At 37.3% G+C, this 22,567-nt stretch overlaps 1 protein-coding gene across 3 annotated transcripts in view; it reads right to left on the bottom strand.

The window, feature by feature from the left end:
* LOC149082977 (sprouty-related, EVH1 domain-containing protein 2-like) overlaps nucleotides 1-22,567 on the bottom strand; it is a 69,944-nt gene that overhangs the window by 42,223 nt on the left and 5,154 nt on the right. For all 3 annotated transcript variants that reach the window (XM_089236020.1, XM_089236021.1, XM_089236019.1), the window contains exon 2: nucleotides 14,676-14,782. In XM_089236020.1, coding sequence (XP_089092146.1) covers nucleotides 14,676-14,782 — 107 coding nt within the window. The remainder of the gene's footprint in view (nucleotides 1-14,675; nucleotides 14,783-22,567) is intronic.

The raw sequence follows: 22,567 nt of genomic DNA, 5'->3' as shown, positions 1-22,567 counted from the left end.
ATTTATTTCTTTTCTCAGAAAAAAAAATTACGTTTCAAGTTATTACTGTGATAAAATTTATTAAAGTTAAACTCATTATAGAGATATTTAATGTAGTCAAATATCGGTTAATATAATTTTTACTTTTATTTTGGTCAATAAACAAATTTTGTTTCTTTTCGAATCAGTTTAAGTTTCGATTTCATGCGTACCTAAATAAATCAGTTTCGTTTTTCAGCGTCATCTATCCTTGACTTCAAACATCACTTTCTAATTTCACATGCATAAATTTTGGCCATATTTTTTTCACATATTTTATCGCTTTTTTTTTTATCTGAGAAATCAATTTCTCAATAATTTACAGAATATTTGATCATTTTGATAAGTTTTACCCATTTATAAAATAATCCGATATTGTGAAAAATCGGTTAATACTACGTTCCTTTTGTTTTCATGAGTCAGAACTATTAAAATAACGTTAAAATCTTGATGCCATTGTAATGTATTTCTAGTGTTTAGTATGATTTGAATGTAGGAAACAGGGCTGGACATGTCCAGGGCATGTAAAATTTTGACTGGCATTTTTTTATATGCCTATTATGTGTTTTTTTTCTCCCTCTTTCAATACAAAAATTTTCCATACATATAATATACTGTACAGTGGTCGCCAAAACTCATCCGTGATTCACTCATCTAAATTCAATTTCACTCCTGAAAATTTCGTTGAGGAGTGAAAACGTCCTTTCATATTTTAGGTACATTTTTTTAATAGAGTTCACTGAAAAAAAAAAAATACCCCTTGTTTAACAAAAACACTCCTTAAAATTTTGAAGAGGGGAGTGAAATTACTATTTAAAATTATATTTTCAGATAACACTGATACTGTATATTCCCAATCTTAACGCTGATATTTTCGGAATGACGAGAAGCACTGATTACTAGTTGGATGATTTTCCAAAAAGACTTCTCACCGCTTTTCTTTTGACGCCATTGTATACAGTGTATTCCGCTTATAACGTTCCCACTGTATGCTTTCCTGCTTAGTACGACTTATTTTCGTGGTCCCAGATTTTACCAATACTCATTGAAATTTCTCGTTTAAAACGTTTCTTCTCTTACAATGTTTTTCATGATGGTTTTTTGAAAAACGTTATAAGCCAGATCAACTGTATTGTTTGTATTATCTTCCGGCTCTTGATTATAACTAACTACTACGAATTGTAAATTTCCTGTGCCATTTTCATTGGCATGGACTTTCTATTTGTACTATTTTCCTATATATTTTCTAAATACACTTTCTCTATACTTTTTTCTATTTCCACGCTAATTATAATCTATCATTAAAACAATAGGTTCAGTGAGTGCAGTGCCGTCATAACGCATGGGCCCACCCATATAGGGGGCCTCAGAAAAATGAGAAGTAATTGAATTTTTTGACAATTTGCCGGGTAGGGCCTCAGAAAAATCACTTGGCCCGGGATGCTCTTAAGACTGCCCTGAGTGAGTGCAATCAATTTTTAGCCAGTTTTCAGACCCATTAATATATCATAGCTTTTAGTTCCTTTTCCTTTTTTCTTTAATTATGAATGCCTTTTTTCAATACCTATTTTAGGCATTTAGGGGGTAAAGTAGGGGGGGGGGCTCAGAAAAACCCCTTTGCCCGAGTCGGAGTTAGAAAACTGCATAAAACCAATTTCATCCGACCACCATTGTGTCGCCAACGAGGGTTCGAACGTGGATCCGAGTCTTGCCTGATGCCCACACGACCGCACAGCAGCTGCAACACATACTGATGACATGTAACAGAACAACTGTTCTTCTTTCCCTGCATTTTTGTTATTCTGCCATTAAGAAGCATTACAATGGAACTGTTTAAGGCAGCGGTTCTCAACTTGTTTTGACTCGCGGAACCATTTCTGGTTCATAATTTCTATGGCGGAGAACCGCAGGCCTATGCTTTTTATTTATACCTCAAAGTTATTGTTTTATTTTTATTATTTAAAACTATTTATAATTTTTTACTGGTTGAGAACCAATGGCCTAATGTATACCACGAGAATTGCGATATTCTTTCCAATGTACAATTCCAATGGACAATCCTTTGAGAAAGTATCTCGGAAAAAGAAACTTTTAAATGTGGTCAACCGGAAGAAACTGATCAAGAACTGAAGAGGATAGGGTTTTTTTCGTTATATATTTGCCTTCACTGTAGGTGCTTCACTCGTACGTGGGCCACAGCAAAATACTACGGAGTGAGTATGAAAGTATGAAAATGTTTGTCAAAGGGGGAGGGGAGGAAGAGAATACTTTCTAGCCTCCTGTATAGTTTTGCAGCCTAATAACGGTAACTCAGAGGGAAAAAATAAGTTTTGCTTTGCTTCATCTTAGCTTTCAGAATGCAGGGAAATAATTTTTCGACGGGGAAAAAGATAACATATTATCCAAAGTTCCGATAACAATAAACGAGTTTCTTCCCATGTTGTGATATCAGTCCATTCCGTTCTTTGCAAAATTGGTAACAATATCCGAATGATGACATAATCCACGATTCTAATAAGCGGCTTCGACTGTAGTTCTATTTCAATCCTAGCAATAGGTAACTCTTGTGTTGGTGGAATTCGTCCATACATCGAACGGAATGACGACGAAGAAAAGCGTCATCTATCCGAGGAAAAACTTCTACAAGTTTGTAATTTATCTGCAGTAGACACTCGTCCCGTTCGCTAACAGGTGATTCGGAAAGATTATGTTACAATATTCAGAATATAACGTTCCCTATACCGCGAAAATACTTCTTTTTAATTGTACATGCACCTCGTACACATGCCTCAGCGAGCTTTTTAACAAATCGGTATATGTAGGAGCGTGTTGTGTGTGTGTGTATAGAGCAGTTGTAAGAGTTGGGCTTGTTTAGTGTTTTTTTTTATACAAAAATTGCCACGTTTTTAAGACAAATAAATTCAATTGGTCGAATGGTCTTGACCATTCGACCAATTGAATTTATTTGTCTTAAAAACGTGGCAATTTTTGTATAAATTAAAACCAGGCAAAGTTACTCATTTTTTGTGATAATATTTTAGCCCAACGTGTGCTTTCTTTTCATACTACGTCCGTTGATTCCTGGGACTTCGCCAATATGAACTCGATCAACCATTTTTGTGCCCTCCGTATCAAGAAACTCCGGATTCTTAACAAGATTGCATTCCTGAAACGTTGCAGAGATCATTTGACCATTCGACCAATTGAATTTATTTGTCTTAAAAACGTGGCAATTTTTGTATAAATTAAAACCAGGCAAAGTTACTCATTTTTTGTGATAATATTTTAGTGTTTTTGTTAGTGCTGCCATCTGTCATCCATAGCTGGAAGTGAAAATAGAAAATGATTGAATTTTTGTTATGCGAGTATCATGTTGAAGGTCTGTCTGCTCTCTGTGGAGAGATTTTATCAAATGGGGGACTGGTTCGCATTCGCAACTTCTTGATACTACAAGGTGATCCAAAAGTCATGCAACCCTTTATGAAATATTTATTTTTAAAAATTCTGAGGATTGTAAATGCGATTTTTTTTTTGATGAACGGTAACACTGTAGTAAATTTTCCCAAACTTCTTGTTCTATTGCCCCATTCTTCAATTCGTTCTCTCATTGCCCCTAACTCAAGTCAACCCATAGGATCCTATCTATTTCACTCGGAGACAATATCGCACCGGGAGGGGGCGATATCACCTACTTTACGAAAAACTGCATTTCACTGTCCAAAAAAATTTTTTTTTTCATTGCCCCATACACATTGATACTCTCGGTAGCTCTAAGTCTGATGTGTGGTCAAGATGGTTTTCTCCCAGGAGTAAAGAATGTTTATGATCGAGCAATATTTTCAAACTTTTTCATTTGTTAGTAGTCATTACTTAGGTGTTCAATAATGACTCCAAATGAAAGTGAATTAATGAACTTTCTAATATTTCTTCCCTCAACAAGATCACAAATTCCGATTACTATCCCGTTTCAGGAAACTTTAGGCCAGTCGTCCACTGAAAGCGACAATACGCGGCAAGCCACGTGAACGACAACAGCCGACATAGAGTCAGACGACTAGGGTGCGTTTGACACCGTCCACTGAAAGTGGCCTTTACAGGCTACTGAATTCGTATTGACTGCAATCTGTGCAGACGAGCGTGTTCATTAATAATCTTGAGAAATTATTGAAAACCTAAAATTTTTATAGAAATGCATCCAGAGGATAGGGATTTATTAAGTCCATACTCTGACGCTAACTCGGAGAAGGTGTTCGTGTTGTGAATAAATGAATAATAATATATTTACAATCGATTATCATTTACCATCGCAACCCATGAACTGTAATTATCAAATTTCAGCTTTCATGTTCACGCGGGGAGGGGGAAAGGGGGGAAAAACGGAGGCGCAATAAACTACACAACCGTACTGCACCTACGAAGATAAGGCACGACGAGTATGATCCCATTTGATTCGGATTTAGTTGGTCGTCCACTGCTGTCACAGTAAAAAACAGTTTCTATTGGACAGTCCTCTTTTCTGTGAAATGGGATCAGTCTTGCGAAAACAGACAACTGCGTGTAGCGTCCGAGTGCCACAGTGGGAAGATGCTTGTCTTCCGTTATGTCCGGCCGAAGAACATCCGAGTCAGGTTCTTTACCTACCGATCCTGTGGCAACCACCGATAGATGACGCACTCATTTCCCCCTCAACTACATTGGTTGGAAATTGCCGTATGGCGATATATGACCGGAGTTGGTGCGCGGTAAAGTAGACAACTCTTCGTGCGCTTTGTTTATCGCTTCCAGTGGACGAAAGAACGTTGGGGGCAGGAGGAAAAATTAGCGTCCGTCTCTATGAGACCAGCAAAAAATGCGCGAAGGGAAGAACAAAATTTGAAATCGTCTTCAAAGAGTGCAAAAAAAAGCTGGTGTTACCGATGGATTTGTCATACGGGACTACTCGCAGATCCCTTAAGAAATTGAAGTCGAACACTTATCTTGCTTGTGTTATTCAGAAATTGAAAACTTTTTTGATTAAATTAAATATTCAAGATATTGCCAATTGCTAAGATCGTTCATCAATGAAAATGGCATTGAGGAAATTGATTCTGTGCGTTTTAAAAATGAAACGATTTAACCTAACAGGATGTGTCAATTTCTTAACGTGTTAATTGGCGGGGTTTTTGGCCCACCAGTAAAGAGAAAAATGTTCACTCGTGGGCAATGCTCTGCTGCTTTTTTGTCGATCATTATGACTGTTGGATGAATTTTTTTCAAAGTGGCCCACCAGTTTGAATTTCTAATGACATTACCTGGGTTGTAAATATAGACAAAACACCAGAATCTCTGGTGCACCGGAAATTTCAGTGCTCAAATTTTAAAAGACGATTCAATCGGAGACTGAAAAGGATGCTCTGACGCAGGAAAGTGGCCACAAACCTGGTATAAGAATTCGCTCTTGTAGTCATAAAAGAAAGTTACATTTCGAATATTATCTAGTGACATTTTAATGCAAATGTTGTTTTGTATCTTTAAATGTTGTTTTAAAATAAAATATTTCATGTTGAGTTGCGTGACTTTTGAATAACTCTGTATAATGATCGAATGAGGAATGGTTAAGAAAGAAGGCAAATAATATAAAAAACCACTGATACGTGTTTTGGAACTCAATGAGTGCCGTTTTGAATATGAAGACTAGAAAGCCTGCGAATTCAACGAAAAGCGTGATCTTGCCTGCACTACATTGTCTTTTTCGTTCTTTCTTCAATAGTTCTTTTTTCTAGTTTCAGTTCAAGCCCCGGAGGGTCCTTCTATAGGCGGTAGTGGCTCGAGGAAATATCTTTACCCATGCGGGACCTATTTTTGGTGCCCCCTGACCACGTTTTCTGGTCAACAAAGCTTTTTTTTTTTCAACTCGGATTTGGCACTCTTTCTAGAATAGTACCCTATGCGGCAGCACGGCACGGGTCACGGCCCAAGACCCGCCCCTGTGGATAGCGTAGAGGCGTGGGTTCAAACAAGTGAAGGAGAGAGAAACTGAAAGTCCCACACCAGCTACTATTATGTACTGTACCGCACACCAACTCCGGTTATGTCGTCGTACAGCAATTTACTACCTTCATGGTGATACTACTACTACTACTACTTAACCAAACATGCACCTCATACATATCCTTCTACGGAATTTCTAACGAATCGGCACATATCGGAATGTGTGCTCTGAGTGTATGCTTGACCCTAACGTATTTATGTTTTTAGGCGAGACTTTTTCTTCATGGTGGTAGACGATCATCCAGTGACAGATCCCTGATATAGACTGTAGGCTGCATATACAGTAGAACCTCTCAATAACGGGCACCCATGGGACTATAAATTTGGTTCGCTAACGGGGAATGTCTGCATATGGGGAGGTACGATATACAGTGAAACCTAGTTTATACGACTTTCATATTTATATCATGTTTGACTTCGATCGCAATTGGTTAATATACATTTTGATGTTAAAATGTATATGTTTTTCTCTCTCGCTTTCTCTCTCTGTGTTAGGCCGGGATTACACTATAAAAGTTTTAGAAAAGTTCTTTTATAAAACTTGAAAAATGCAACCAATAAGTGTATGGACGGTTATATTCGAGAGAGTGTATACCAATAGGAACCAATAGGCTTATTGGTTGTTTTTTGCAAGTTTTATAAAAAAAAATTTCTAAAACTTTTGCAGTGAATGCTAGCTTAACAAGATTGTCAGCCTTGTAATGTTGGATCCTTGCGCCAATAAACCCGAAATCCAATCTAATTGTAATGTTGGCTTTCTTTACGTATCAATAAACAAATCCAACATTACCCTTCGAATTTCCCATCCTGGACCACAGTTACATGTTTAGTTAATTAAGTAATTAGTTAAAGACTCACCATATTTACCAATACGAGCTAGGGATTAGTTGAATATGATAAATTTTCGGCTTATGACCAAAAATTAATAAATTAGAAGTTTGGAAAAAAAATTAGTTTGTCAGATTTTACTGTCCGCTATCGAGAGTGTCCGCTAACGGGGAGTGAAATACATTAAATCCCTATTCCACTTAACCGGGGATCAGAAAAGTACCCTTGAACGGGAAGTGTCTGTTCGGGGAGGTTCCACTGTAATTTGTAAATAGGAAAGAAATATGTAGTTCGGAATGTGCTAATGAGAATGATAACGTCGCGGAGCGTCTGACCCACCAATAAATGACTTCATTTCACACGGAATTTTTTAACCATCACTAGTATCAATAATTAGTGCCATTATAAATTGTAGTATCCTAATATCTGTCAATTTGATATTGCCATGAAGGTGTAGCTAAGAACTTTGGCTCTCTAACGATGAAAAGACCCTCGGGAAATCCTTCAGTAGGATTAGTATCCAGAACACCGAGTTTAATGGCGTTCTCTGAGCGGTTGCTTTGTATTAATTAAGGAGATAATCTCAGCTTCAACGATTCCCGAGTCTGCTAATTGGTTTCGAAAACGGCTAATCATTGGAGCTTATGATTTTTGATTGCAGACAATTAACCGCTTGATGTTTTTGAGTTTATCTCACTTCTGAATGGGCAATTCTATTGGTTGTGGAAATTTATTTTGAGCTTTGAAAAAAGAATGTGTCTGCGCACAGCCGGGAAATGGTCAAATGCTTTCCGCTTCTACTACTACTGCTGCTTATCCTTAGATGCGCCTCGTACACACTTCTCTGTGGAATTTCTAATGAATTATAACATGCCGGAATGGGTGTTCTGAATGTATGCGTGGCCTCTGACGTATTTATGTTGTCAGAGTTGTGTTTCGTTTCTCTTCTTGCTGGTGCTGCCATCTGTTTTCCATATTTTGAAGTTAGTTAAATGCTTGAATTTTTATGTTATGTGGGAAACATGTTGAAGGTCTGCCTGCTTTCTGTGGAGAACCTTTTTGAATTGGGAGACCACTACTGTGCTGCCAACGGAGTTCGAAACTGGATCCTCCGTCACTATGACCCCACGACCTCACAGCGGCCAGTGCCGTCTTAACGCATGGGCCCAACCGGGCACGGCCCGGGGGGGCCTCAAGAGAAGAGGGGCCTCACAAAAATGAGATCAAGTTGAAATTTTCTAGGATTTACCAGGTAGGGCCTCCGAAAAACCACTTGGCCCGGGGGCCCCCTGATACTCTTAAGACGGCCCTGACAGCGGCAACAAGATTTTACTCTTATTCAGTAATAATTTTCACTTTTAAAACATAAAAATTCATTTGAGACAGTACTGTGAACTTCGCTCGAGTGGCGTTTTGGTAAGATGCTCGTCTACCACCCTGAACGTTGCTGTCAGGGTCCCAGGTTCAAACCCGAGGACGGATATAGAAAAGATATTCTCCCTAACTACAGTAGCTTGAGGCGACCACCGACAAGACAGCGCCTTCGTTTAAAACCCATCTCATTCATCAATGGCAGTAAATTGCAGTACAGCGATATGGCCAGATTTGGTGTTTGGTGAAGTAGTACTGTAAATTGTCAGCAACTGGAAATGGAAAAAAAAAACCCCTTAATTTCCTGACCGGTTTTTCACTATTTAATCTTTTAAGATGCATTGACGAGATATCTCGCCTGCTTGAAAGCTTCTTATTTCATTATTGACAAGCCTAGATATTTTGTAAAGTTGATTTTTCAACGAAACACTTTTCCTCATACCCTTACTTTGTATCTGCTGAGAAGTGAAAGAATGCCTACTTCATTAAAAAAAGATATGACACTTTATAGGGGAGTTTTGCGATTTCCGCTAAGCCGCTTAAAGAGTTAACACATGTTTTGAAGCTACTTTAAAATGCGCAAATGGAAGCATACTGAGTAAATTTTGCTCTCCTACTGGCCAGTAAAAGAAAAAAAATCACCGCTAAAATATAAATGGAAAAAAAAAAAAAACCGTTTTCTAGTTATTATTCAAAAAAGACAACTCATACCGATAGCATAGATCAAATTTCATAAACCGAAATTCAAGAAAACTTCACTCATTTTTGCCATGTTATCCAATTCCAATGAAATCAAACTGAAGCACTCGAAATCGTAGAGGATAGGAACATTTATGGGGGAAAAATAGAAAAATATTCGAGTGGGGTTGAGAAACACTCACCAGTCAGGAATTGATGGTTCGATGGCCTTCATCTCAATAGTTTCCGCCATGATCAAGATAGAAATCCTATCAAATTAACTTAGAAATGATTTAAAAAGATGAATCTGTTTTTCGACTGATGTTTTCTCCGAGATATAGTTGTTTATAACTCGAATATTGAGTGAGATCGATTAATTTATTCTCGTCAGGTCTGATGGATAGAATACAGTGGCACCAGCGCAGCAGCAGTGGCAGCGACGAGGCTTTCTGTGGCATGTAAACTGTGCGTACTGACGGGGCCAGTATTTAAAGCATAGAAAGACTTCACTACGTCACATTCAATTTACGTCACTGGTTTTTTTGTATTACGTTCAATCTTGTGGTGGAATCGGTATATAATATCGGTTAAATGTGCATATAAGTTATTTATCCTCACACAATCACCAATCGTCTCTGTAAGTTTGATAAATATTTTCGTACATTTATCACTTTTAACCCATTGACGCCGGTTGGAAAGAAAATTTTCCCACATTCGACACTTAAATTTTTTTTCGCCAATGGTGGGAGTGGTTCCACTTAGTGTTTTTTTTTTTCTTTCCAAGAATCAAAGTTGTCTTTAATGGGTTAACAGTGATTATGCATAATTCCCGAATGAAGTTGGTAACTTTGATAAATATGGAAGAACTCATGCGGAAATATCACTCATGTTGAACCAACTTATCAGTTTATCCCGCACGTGATGGGTGCACTACACATATTTTGCCAGAATTAAAGAAAATGAAAATAAGTATTATATAAAAATAAAGACATAAATTATTATGAATAATGTAATGTGTTAGCTATTTTTTTCTTCACATTTTTCAGTATTTTTAAACACAATCACCACCAACGTCACGTCAAAGTAGTGTGTAGTTTTATTCATTGACGGTTTATAATATTTACCAATACGAGCTGGAGATTATGCATGTAATCCCCGATGAATGTGGTAAGTTCGTAAAATTTAAATTTTTTTCAAAATGGTCTGTGATTATTCACGATGACCGGCAATTATGTATAACCACTCGGTTTATCACATTCACCGTAACATACGCCTGCTAAGAGAAGGTAAAAAAATTGCCATAGCTCTGTATAAAAATTTCATCGATATTTATCCGCATATTTGTGAATTTTACTGAATTTTCTGGTGATTTTCCGATACGACGTCTTCAAAAAGTCTTTTGATTTTGTTTTAAGTTACAATTTGAAAATTAATAATTTGTGGGTACGTTGATACAAGGCCCGACTGAAACTGAACAGGGTCAAGGTTACATAAATAGAGTCAAATTGTAGAGCAGAAGTTCTAAACCTTTTCAAGGATCACCAGGCAGTAGGGGGGTCTATGGACCATTGGTTGAGTCCCTGTCCTAGAGATAGATCCAGACCATTTTATAAGAAACTAGCTATGATACCCGACGCTGCCCGGGGTTTCTTCAATGAGGCGTTTTGGATCACGTGATATCTCGACGAGATATCACGTGGGATATCAATATTCGCCCTTGGCGACAGGGGTTACCTGTAGCCCCTTTATATTCGCCCTCCGGCGACAGGGGCCACCAGCCCTGGCTCCTAGGGTGGGATGGGGGGTGCAATGCACCCAAAGCCCCCCATCTTTGGCTCTCTTCGAGCCCCGCCCACGACACGAGAGGGAGAGGGTTGTCTCGACTCTCGTCGAGCCCCCCCCCCCCCTCTTTATTTGAGGGACATACATATCGTGGTTAACCAATATGGCGCCTTCTTGAGCTACTCATGAAAGAAACAAATCTAGATTTAAAGAAACGCAGGCATGAATATACAGGAGGTTTTCAAAAATAATCATCCGATTTAAAAAATATCATAACTATATTCAGCTTTTAATCCGTTTTGATAGTTTGATGGAATACTGTATAGGTAGTAAGAGGGAAATCTCGAGTTTCACACGCAGTTGCCGACAGGTAGCGCTAACGATCGTCCTTCGGTCGCCACTTCCGTGTTTGTCAAGATTAGCTTTTCCCAAAGTTAGAAACCGATTCGGATGACTTCATTTTCCAGTAGGACGAGGCACCACCACACTGGAGTTTGGACGTTCGAAAATTTGTGAACAATCGCATTCCTAAACGATGGATCGGCCGAACGGGACCTGACGATTCAGTTAAACATCACTGGCCTCAAAGATCGCCGGACCTCACAGTGTGAGATTTCTTGTTGTGGGGTTTACACAAGACTGCGTTTATGTACCTTCCCTTCCAACTACATTAGCCGAACTGAAGATGCGCATAACAGCAGTCGTGGAAGCAATGGATGCAAACATGCTCGCAAAAGTTTAGGACGAATTTGACTACCGTATATATATTTGCCGTGCATCTCCAGGTGGATGTATTGATCACCTTCAACTTGGTATGTACAGAAACTTTATGATTAACCATGTAATATAAAATTAATCTTAAGTGTCTATGTGTGTTTGTTCAATATTTTTCGTAATATACGAATTTCAAATCGGGTGATTGTTTTTGAAATACACTATACTTTTTTCCTTTTTTAAGGGGCGCTAAGTATTTCATTTCCCCCCGAACTTCAAATTATCCATCCGCCTGTTTCTGCTTCAAAAAATGCTTAATTAAAGCTTCGAATTTCTTGTTATGGGCCCATAATTAATTTTAAAACATCCTAAACTATATGAATTTATGCAATTGATTATTAGAAGACAATATGGAGACATTAATTTCCATACTTCAAAAGATATAAATAAACGGTTGAAATCAATGTTATTGTATGGATATCAAACTCAAAAGTAGGTCCGGCTCATTATTTCTTATTTAGTTTTCTCTCTCTCTCTCTTTTTCTCGGCTTCGTATGTATATCTCTAAGCGAACTCAGTATTTCAAAAATCGGGAATTCAATACAATTTTTTAAATTATTGAGATGTGGCAGAAAACCCCACATTAAATTTCTACAGTAAAATCTGCAATTTTAACACTGATTTCTATGTGGATCATCCTTTGCCTGACCCTCAAAGTGATGCCGATAATGATTTCATGACGTCTATCCAAAAAACCTCATTACTGGGAGGATTGAAAATGTGGCAAGCCATTATAAAGGCATAAACTATTATACATATATACTGGCAGCATTGAAGAAGTGACAAACCATTGTAAAGGCATATACACATCTGAAACCACCCGGGGCAAACATGATTTTGTCTCCCCTACAACTTTAAAATTCAATAGTTTTATTATGGTTTTCTTTGTCTCCACGTAAAATTGCCGCCCTGTAAATTTTGCCGCCCAGGGCAATTGTCCCTTCTGCCCCTCTCTAGTTACGGCCCTGCTCTAGACGACTCTGCGATGTTGTGGGGTTAAAGGCAGATGTCTCAAAGGCCGCTGTGAGTTTAAATCCCGCTTCAGCCAAGCACCGTGAGATGGGGGAAGGTACAACGATGGTATGGAAGAGGCTGTAACACGTTGGATAGCGGATAATGATGCGTTTGGGGCGGTTCGAGACTGTAGCACAATCATCAATCTTGCCTCGCATTCATACACTTTGGACTTTCAGAGCCTTCATTCCACCGATATGAGTTCTTTACAGCAACCATTGCTGCCGGCACAGCAGCCTTTGCGCAGCCTTGTCCGTACGGTGCAGATGGCGGCCCATTGCTCGGTATGACCAGCCAGCTTCATGCAACCCGCCTATGCGACCACGTTTGAAGTCGTCCGGTTGACTATAAGGTCTTCGACAACGTCGTAACAGCATTATTGGTTGTTTCTCCAGGGAACTGCAGCGCTGACAAGATAAACCGTTCCGCAATTGTTACCTGTTTTATGCAATGCTAGTTGCACAGTAGAAACGCACGCCATGACCGAAGTTAACATTCACGGGCCTTGAAAATTTAATTATTTGCATATGCTTAGTATAAAGGAATTTGCACGCGAAATTTCGAGATGATCGGATTACTTTTTTTTAGGGATGCTTCGTGTTTTTTTTTTTTTTTTTCGCAAAAGAGTGAACTATAAAATTTTCTGCGCCCGTGTTCAAGTTTTTGCTCTATTTTGTACTAGAAATATTTTAAAAATATTTCAATATAAACTGCTGGCATGCAGCGCCAAAGACGTGCCAATGTTTTTCACTAAAATGTTCTTCTCTCAAAACCAAGTTTTTTTGTCACAAAAAGATGAGGAATTTTTTTTTTGTTCACCACTCATTCAAATGTCTTGAAACTTCGTGTCTCTCAATACTATGGTATTACAAACTTTAACACGAGGATTTTTCATTAAAATTATTTAGGAAAATTTTTATGACACAAAATATGGGTAAATTTTGCTGATTTTCGAAAAAGTTGTATGTTGTTGAAGTTAAAATTCAAGAAAAAATAAAGATCAATTATATAATCCTAAATGTTCGTGTTAAATTGTGTAGAAATATCCATATTTAGTACTGTATTTGAGAAAAATAAATTGAGAATGCCTATAAATAAAGTGAATAGAAAATTTTTTAAATGTTCCGTAAAGGAAAGAAATTTTTCCCATAGGGAAGCCAAGATCGTGCACCAATACCCCTCAACCAATCAAATGTGTGTACACAGTACATCCTCCATGACGCCATCAATTTCTACGAATTTTTCTCAGCTGGCGACTTTTGCTTCCTCTTTTTTTTGTATTTCTAATGACTGCTTAGGAATTCAGAGAAAGAAAAGGATATGCGTAATAATATCTTGAATTTTATGTGTAATATGACACCAATTTTTTGTCCGATCAAATATTGTGGATCAATACTTCATTTTTTTATTAAATCAATTTTGTCACTTTTTTTTGTTCAAGGATTTTTTTATGATTGTCACAAGTGAGTCACACCTGTCAAAAATGACAAGGTGTCAAAAAGTTATACAGTATTTCAATAAATTATAAACATATGACAATGTAGCAAATGCACATGGGCATGATATAGTGTCGGGTTTAATTCAGGATAAAATTTTTTATGCTATTTTTTTTTTTTTTTTGTTTGATACGCTGATCATTTTGCAAGTGGGTGTTGCCATTCGAATTTTTCGAAATTTTTTCGTTGCGACCGTAACCGCAATTGCTAGGGTATCGGGTTTTCCTTTTTCACATCCTTGAGCGCATATTCTGGAACACCTATCTCAAATTTCATTAAAATTTCGTTTATTTTTGCGGCCCCTAGGGACCCGGATATCGGCTAAGTTATTTTATGACCACCCTGTAAATTTTTTTCAATTAAATTCATTCATCAAGAGCAAATTGGCAAGATTTATGTGTATAATGATTAAGTTAAATTACGCACAAAATATTATTCACCCACTGGGAGTTTATCCTTGTGAAGAAACTCCACCTATCGATATCCTACCCATGTTAAATTCAACTCGCTCTACGTAATTTCGTCTTACGCGGTCATTTTGTGTAACTAACTAATCACGTCAAACGAGGGATACCTGTATTTGCGAAATAAAATTCTGATCATTTCAAATATAGTATAGAAGAAAAAAAATTGAGCGATTACCGTGTTTACCATTCACGTGTGAGATAAATAATCATTTCTTACCTGGGATCACCACCCGGAGGTATGATTCCCACCATTTCCTCTTCGACCCAACCGTTGGTTGAAGTGTCGCTTCCGGATCCGGCTCCAGCACCCGACGGATAAACCAACTGAACCAATTGAATGAATGCGTGCGTAAAACCAAAAAAGACAGAAGCATTAATTACGACACAAAATATAACATAATAATTTAGTGTTATATAAATACTGAATTATTTTTTTAAGTAGACGGGGGGGGGGGGTGAAACACTCTTAATCTAGGGTTGCAAGATGAAGTACCAGAGAAACCGAGACAAATCAAGAGAATTCCTAATTGAAAACCGGGACAAAACACGGAATCCATTAATAAAAATCGGGAAATTTTAGAAACCCTTCTTTGGGGGGGGGAGGGGGGGACATTGCAATATAAAATTGCAAACTTATAATGTACTACGAAAGTATTACCGCACTGCTTCTACACAACGATGCCAAAATGGGTAAAACATCAGGATAAGGCTATGACTGTCAGACGTCTCGTATATACGGGATGGAAAGGCGTACACCGTGGAAAGGGGGAGGGGGTTCACCCAAAACTTTTAATTAGTGCACAAACAGGAATAATTTTTTTTGCGCGACATTTTTTTTATAATTTCAAAAGATAATTTCATGAAGCTATAACATTCGTGCAGAATTTTTGAGGTTTATACTTTCATTGAAAATGCTAACGCTCTCTATATTGGCTCTCAGAGAACAAAAATAAAATAAAGTAATTAAATTTACGTACTGAAGACAGTCTAGAGGTCTAGACTCTTGAAGCCTCCAACTCTAGGTTTTCTATAAGTCTCGACTGGCAATGCATTTGTCGTAATTTCCGAATGTTTTATTTAATAAAGACATGCACATATATAGGATTCGATCTTTGATTGCGCAAAGACAAACCGGGACCAATAGGCTCCCCGAGAGAATTTTTCGTGAAGTGAAAAACTGGGACATCTGGCCACCCTACCTTAACCCATAGGAGCCGAAACCTAGGGCCTGAGGTCATTTGAGCCTCCCCAATAAGTTTTGTGACTTTTGTAAAAGGGGGCTGACCCCGCCCTTCCCTCTCCTGCGTACGCGCTAGAGCACTGTTCCCAACCTTTTTTGTCCCATCGCCCCCTTCTTCAGGAATTTTTTTTCTCACATTGCCCCCCAACGCAATATAATCCATAGGATCCCATGTTATGCTCATAGCTTCTACCGCCCCCCCCCCTAGAACTTACCACCGCCCCCAAGGGGTCGCTAACGCCCACGTTGGGAGTCACTGCTCTAGAGTCTCGTATATACGGGACGACCAGCAATTTTTAACCCTCTCCAATTGTTTCTTTCCTGTCAGCGCCTCTGCCTTAACCCATCTGTACCCACTGTACTCATTTGATTACAGCAAGGAGATTTGGCTTCGTACAATACAGTTTTTGATTGATCTGGAATTAGAATGAAAAAAAAGAAAGCATAGCTTATCGAAATATCTATTATTTGCGAATGAGCAGTGCAATTGTCGAAAATAATGAGCATTTTCATTTTTTTAAACTGAAAAAAATTTCGATCTAGCTTACTCAACCATCATATTCTCGGATATATCATTCACACCTATCAGTGACTTTTTTTTATTACATAGGCCGGGCAGCTGCTCGGTCGTGTGGATATCGTGCTAGACTCTCATCACGAGGATTCAGGTTCGAACCCCGTTGACGCACAAGGATGTTCGGCTGAAGCAACACCATCTATAGCAGCAGGCCTCTTCGTGAAGCTCGTGACGTCAGTGAAGAAGGTAATCTCACCTATAGCCATTGGGTATAGCAGGACGAGTTGTGCGCCATCTTTACTCTTTTTTTGTGGTATATCCGATGCCTATGGGTGAGATGACCTTCTTCAGTGACGTCACGAGCTTCGCGCGGAGGCCATGTGCTATAAATGGTGTTGGCTGAAGTTGGTCTGCTGTTTTCCAGCTTTATGGCGTGAATGCCACCATAAAGTTAAGGTTTTAAAAGTCTTTTTAGTTTTTGAGTTTTAAAAAGTCTCTCCACAGAGAGCAGGCAGACATACAACACGATGTGGTCAACACGAAATATGGTCTATTCTATTCATATGAATGTGTTTTTCGTCGAATATATTTTTATTTACTGCGATTGTAGCAGTCGTTTATTTCCCCCACCGTTCACCAATTTTCGCAGAAATCAGGAATTTTGTCATAAATTACATCTTTTGCTACAATCAGTGATATTCCATATTTAGGATCACAATTTCTCGCTTTTCTTTGTTAAAGTATGATGAACTTAAGTAAGAAGTTGCAATTTCTACTTCAACCCATATGGATATTAGTAATATCAATTACAACAATTGGGCAATATTTCATTAAGTTAGAATCGAATTATCAAGTCTGCCTGCGGACCACCTATGCCATCTTCACGGGCAATAGGTTGAGAAACGCTGACATGTTATCGCTTCTCAACCTGTAGTTCGCGGCGATAGAAACAGCTGGTCCGAAGGCGAACTTGATAATTCGATTCTAATTCAATGGAAAACTATCTGATTGTGAAACTGATACTGCAGTAGTTATAACTTTTTTAGGTTCAAATAAAAAGTTGGACCCTCATAACAACGGGTGAGCGTATTTAAGCGATCCAAATACGTGATATATGATCAATTCCCAATAAAATTTATTATTGTTTCTGAAATTTCTGAAATTAAGGGCTATTGAAAATCACAGTAAACAAAATTTATTTCACAAAAACATCTTGCAACCGGATGGTCACATTTCATTGAGAAAAATACGGAACATTGAGATCACTGGAATTAAAAAAAAAACAAACAAGAAACACCTCTACTTGTCATCAAAAAATTTTGCCATATGTTGGCAAAGTCACCAGTTATTGCTAAAATTGCTGAAAAGCCACCAATAATAGTTCCCGGAAAAAGACGTTCAACATGACCAATCAAATATAAGATGAATATTTATAGTCATATTCTTGATTACTAACACATAGTTTATAAGTTATAAAAATCATCTTTTTACAATTTTAGTGAAGATAACACATTCAAATAAGCTCTGTTGGAAAAACGGGACGAGGGCGATAAAAAAGTCGGTCCAATCAAAAATGCAATAACGTCCCGTAAAACACGGACCATATGTTCACACCACTTATTCTATAAAATGGTGGTCCATCGAAATGTTTCAGACTTTTAACTGGTCCTTGGGTTGTTCATAAAGGCCGAGAAAGCGTTGTCTTTGTTTGGACAACGTTCTTGTGTTTTTGTTTAACGCTGCGTATTTTTTGCATATTTGTTACTGTTATGGCAGCTATCTTATCTCATCAAGCGAAAAATATACTTATAGGTTGAATCAAAAATTACTAGACTTTTTAAAAATTCATAAAAATTGAACAAGTAATCGTACGAGTACCGAAAAACCCCGACTTGAGTTACCCCGCAGTTACGTCGTCTCGTCCTAAAACGTCCTAAAAATGATTCTTTTTCTCTTCAATTAGATAGCAATTTAAGCAAAGCACGAAAGGTTCTTACATCACGTTCAAAGAAAATAAATGTTTACCCACGAGAGTCGCATCAGAGAAGAATAAATAAAAAAACAGGGTCACGATTTGGCCATAATTTGACGGGACATTCCTATTTCTCCGACGATGCTTACTCGAAATCGTAATCTTAACCCATCATATATATGCCAAACCTCTATTATTCAACTTCAAAAAAAAAAAAAAAAACCCCATAAAAGTGATAACATGAATGAAATGTGAAAGAAAAAATGTTTTAATAAATTAAAATTATTAATTATTTATTAATTAATTATTATTTATTAAAATGTTTAGAATATTTTTATTGAGTTTGTAATGTTTATAGCTGTGTCACTTCAAAATTTAGGTACAATTAAAACTAAAACTTCCACTGCTTGAATTAGAAATAAAAACAAACTTCCCAGAAAAAAGGGACAATGGTAAGTAATAGGTTAACGTAATCTAAATAAATCTAAAACTCGAATCGTGCAAGCGTTAGTCTTATCGTACATGAATAATAATTTTTGTGGCTTAATGTAATTTTGTTGATTGTAAATTGTATTAATGTTATGACTATAGATACAGAAATTTATATAACATATTTTCCATGTTTTACCCTTTCTTGTTTTTCGTGAAATGAATTTTAATCCACTGCAGATTTGCAAAATTTCACTTTCGGATACCCTCATTCAAAGACAATTTTTTGGAAATATCAGCATAATCGATAATATTTCACATTAGCATTGGGAATTTTTTGTCAAGAATAATGATGTTTTTCGTTAAATGCAATATGGTCATTAGAGATTTTGAAACTTACAAGAGAGGAAAGAGCCCAAAGGTTTGGTCCTCAAAAGTTTCGAAAAAAAAATACCACTTGTTCTACTCATTTGAATATGCACAAAAATATCACACAAAAAAATTGCAAATATTAATATCTTGAACTTCAATAGAGGCTAAGAATGAAATTGAAAATACCGTAACACTTAAGTCTAGAAGCGACGCCATTCATACAACACAAGATTAGATGCAGCACCGACAGAGAAAGAGAGAAACAACTAGTTTCTAGGGGGGAAAAAGCTGGAGAAAAGAGGGAAAAGAAGTTTTTTATAGATATCGCCAAAAAGCGCGAGAGATGATGAGTAGCCAACTGTTGCCATTTTAAATAATCTTTGATAGCTTTAATAATTGCATTCCGCCGCTAATTTTTGGTTTTTATGAGTTTCTGGGTAAGATGAATAGACTTAAATTTTTTGAAGATGACACCTTTGGACCATTTCCTTGTTAGATGCTTCATTATTTCTACAATATACCACATGAAAAATGTACTTCTACTTACGTCGTAAGTCTAAGAACGAATCAGTGACGTTAGTCAAGCCGGGATATGATTTTACTTACGGCTTGTAGCAAAATTCATCAAGAATTCGGATTTCAATTCACAATAAAAAAAATAGCTCAGAATTCCCACCTATAAGGGATATTTCTTCGAAAGAGCGATAGAAGTACTTTTAAAAACAGTTGCTCATAAACAAAACTTTCCGCATGCAGAGCTGTTTTTTCCCAACTTTCCTCCATTTTTCGAATTCAAATATCTCAGCGAATGTTGCACTCAGAAACGTGAATTATTTTTTGTTGGCATCAGGAGAGACAGGGTAGCAACTTTCGAATTGGGTTTTGGGTCACACGGGAAGAGAGTATGAGAAGTTAATTTTTTTTTCTTTCAATAACTGTACAACCTCCCTTGAAACATGAATGACATATCTGAGTACTACACGTTATTTGCAAATCTTTTCTAATTGAAAGTATACCTCTAAGATCAATGGTTCTCTAGTAAAATGCTATGTCTCCTGTTTGCCAAGTACACTGTATAAATTCGTGGGCTTTTACTTTCTTGGGTGGGGAACTTGATTTTATGAAATATTGTGTGAACATGAAAGAAGTTATTCACTATTGTTTCATTTTTAAATTTAACCTGAAGATGACAGAGCCAGTGCTACCTGCCAGCAACATTTTTGTTGCGTAATAAAATCCGAACTTATCACATGAACTTTATCGCAAACACAACCCCACGACAACCTGTTCAATTTCTATGAATTTTTCGTCTTCGAACTTTTGGTTCTTTCTGTACAACTATGATTCTCGGGTTCGACGAAAGGCAACAACTGTAGACAAAGCGCCCTCTTGCCGCTTGCTTTCCAACCTCACATTGTATGGTGAAAGTTGTTTTGGCGAGTTCTAAACAACTTCCCCCTTACAGTTCCAACAATCAGTTTAGTTTCACCCTGTATAGCCTTGCAGCTTGATAACAATTACTTACTGGGAAAAAATAAGTTCCGTTAAACCTTACCTTTAGAATTCGCAAAAAAGAAAAATTTCGACGAAAAAGAAATTGCTGAAGTTATCGTAAGTCCTGAAAACTATAAACGAAGTTTTTCCCATGTTATGATATTGGTCGGTTCCGTTCTGTGAAAAAGTGATAATGCCCGAATGTTAACATTGTTCGTGATTTCAATAAGCGGTGTTTACTGTATATGCATGAATCAAAATAGAAGTTGAGCGCCATACAAAGCTAGTGTTATTGATTAGTTTATGAGATTCCCAAGAAAAGTGAAATTTATAAAATTTGAATAATTTTCGAGCAACACAGGCATAAAAGTTTTTGAAAATATTGGAAAGCTTTGATAGGGGAGGGGCATGTACCCAATATTTTGTACTATATAGATGGTGACAAACATTGGGAGAGATTGGGAGCCCATGAGCTTAATATAAGTTTACGCCTATGCTTCCGAGTTAGTGGTTGTTCTTGTTGTGTACGAGCGTATTTGTGTACAGCTAGTTCTTTGAAATTATGTCGTTATCGTTATGGATGGTGTTCGAATATTTATTCAGATGAAGGTAAACATCCCGGTCCCATGGATACAGACGGAAAGCGATTCAAAAGGTAGTAAAGTAACTACTTATTATGGTGCCTAAATGGGTTAGACTGATTTTGATGTCAGTTGTATCAACAACAATCTGTTGAAAGGAAAAGAGGTAACCAGGTAAAACACACACACATACAGATAGAGGCAATCGATTGCGCTGTCGTTACTTCCGCCGGATTCAGAGCCATTCATAAATCTGATCTGACCAATGACGTCACTTCCGCATCGTCGTACTCCACCCCCTATTCAATTTTATTCCCCCCCCCCTTACCCCAGACATCCATTTTGTCCTCTGTCTTTAGATGACACGCAGGACAATGAAACAATCCATCATTGATTGATCGAAGCGTCTCTAGCTTTTCGAAATTCATGCTCAGCGATTTTTGATCGATCACTTCTCTCGTCTATCACTATACGTCTATAATTGTGCAATAGATGTTTAAAGAAAAAGGTGAAGGCCATTCAAACTTCCCCTAACCCCGAAATATTATTTGTTTCACGGCAAAAATGAATTTTTCGCTGATGTTGGAAAAGGGGGATCCGAAAACGTTTGGACCTCTGAACCAAGGGCGGATCTAGGTCTGTGCTACCCATGCTGCCACACGGGACGCCACTATAGGAAGGGTGCCAAATCAGAAAAAAAGGAAAAAAGTCATTGCAGAACTAACAATGTTTAGTTTGTAAAATTTGAACTACGAATGTAGTGGATGGTAGGATCGCAGAGAAAACTATTTTTTATGCATATTATCTATATCTGGTAAACACATCTGCGAGTTTTCTGGATGAAATCCATTGGTGTGGCTTATTTGAAAGGGCACCGAAACTATGTCCCACACGAGTGAAAATTTTGGTCTCGAACCACCCCCCTACTCGTTGAGACAATCCCATGAGCAAAACATAGGTAAAATTTTCCTTGCTTTTATATCTCCATATAAAATGATTTTACCGTGTCTATGTTTTGCAAAATTTGCGTCTAAACATTTTTTTTTGAGGAGGTGAACTGATTATAGTTGATCGAAGACAAACATGATGCCTGTGTGAAGGGTTTACCAACTTATCACTATCTTATATCAATTTATCACTTATCATTACCATTACTTATCTATCGGCTTCCGAAGTTCATCTAAAACTTTTGAAGCTATTTCAATTACGGATCTGAAGTTTCCGGGAAGGCACTTAATTAAAAAAAAAATTTAATTCCATTTATAATATCATTTTGGATCCAATTATAAATTCAATTATTTCGTATCAAGTGTCGATGTGAATTCAACACATTCTCTTCATATTTAAATGTAATTACAACTGAATTTTTCTCTCATATATTTAAACTTTTCATATTATTATGTGATTATTAGAATCTCTAACATTAGAATAAAAAGATACAGTTAATATTGAAAGTGATGACTATAATCATAATCATGCGCTTCAAAGTGACTCATAATTATAA

Source organism: Pholcus phalangioides, unplaced genomic scaffold (assembly GCF_987345545.1).
Source record: "Pholcus phalangioides strain wild (caught in Gottingen) unplaced genomic scaffold, Ppha-v1.0 ptg000009l_1, whole genome shotgun sequence".
NCBI classification, from domain to species: domain Eukaryota; kingdom Metazoa; phylum Arthropoda; class Arachnida; order Araneae; family Pholcidae; genus Pholcus; species Pholcus phalangioides.
This window is presented reverse-complemented; position numbering and strand designations above follow the sequence as displayed.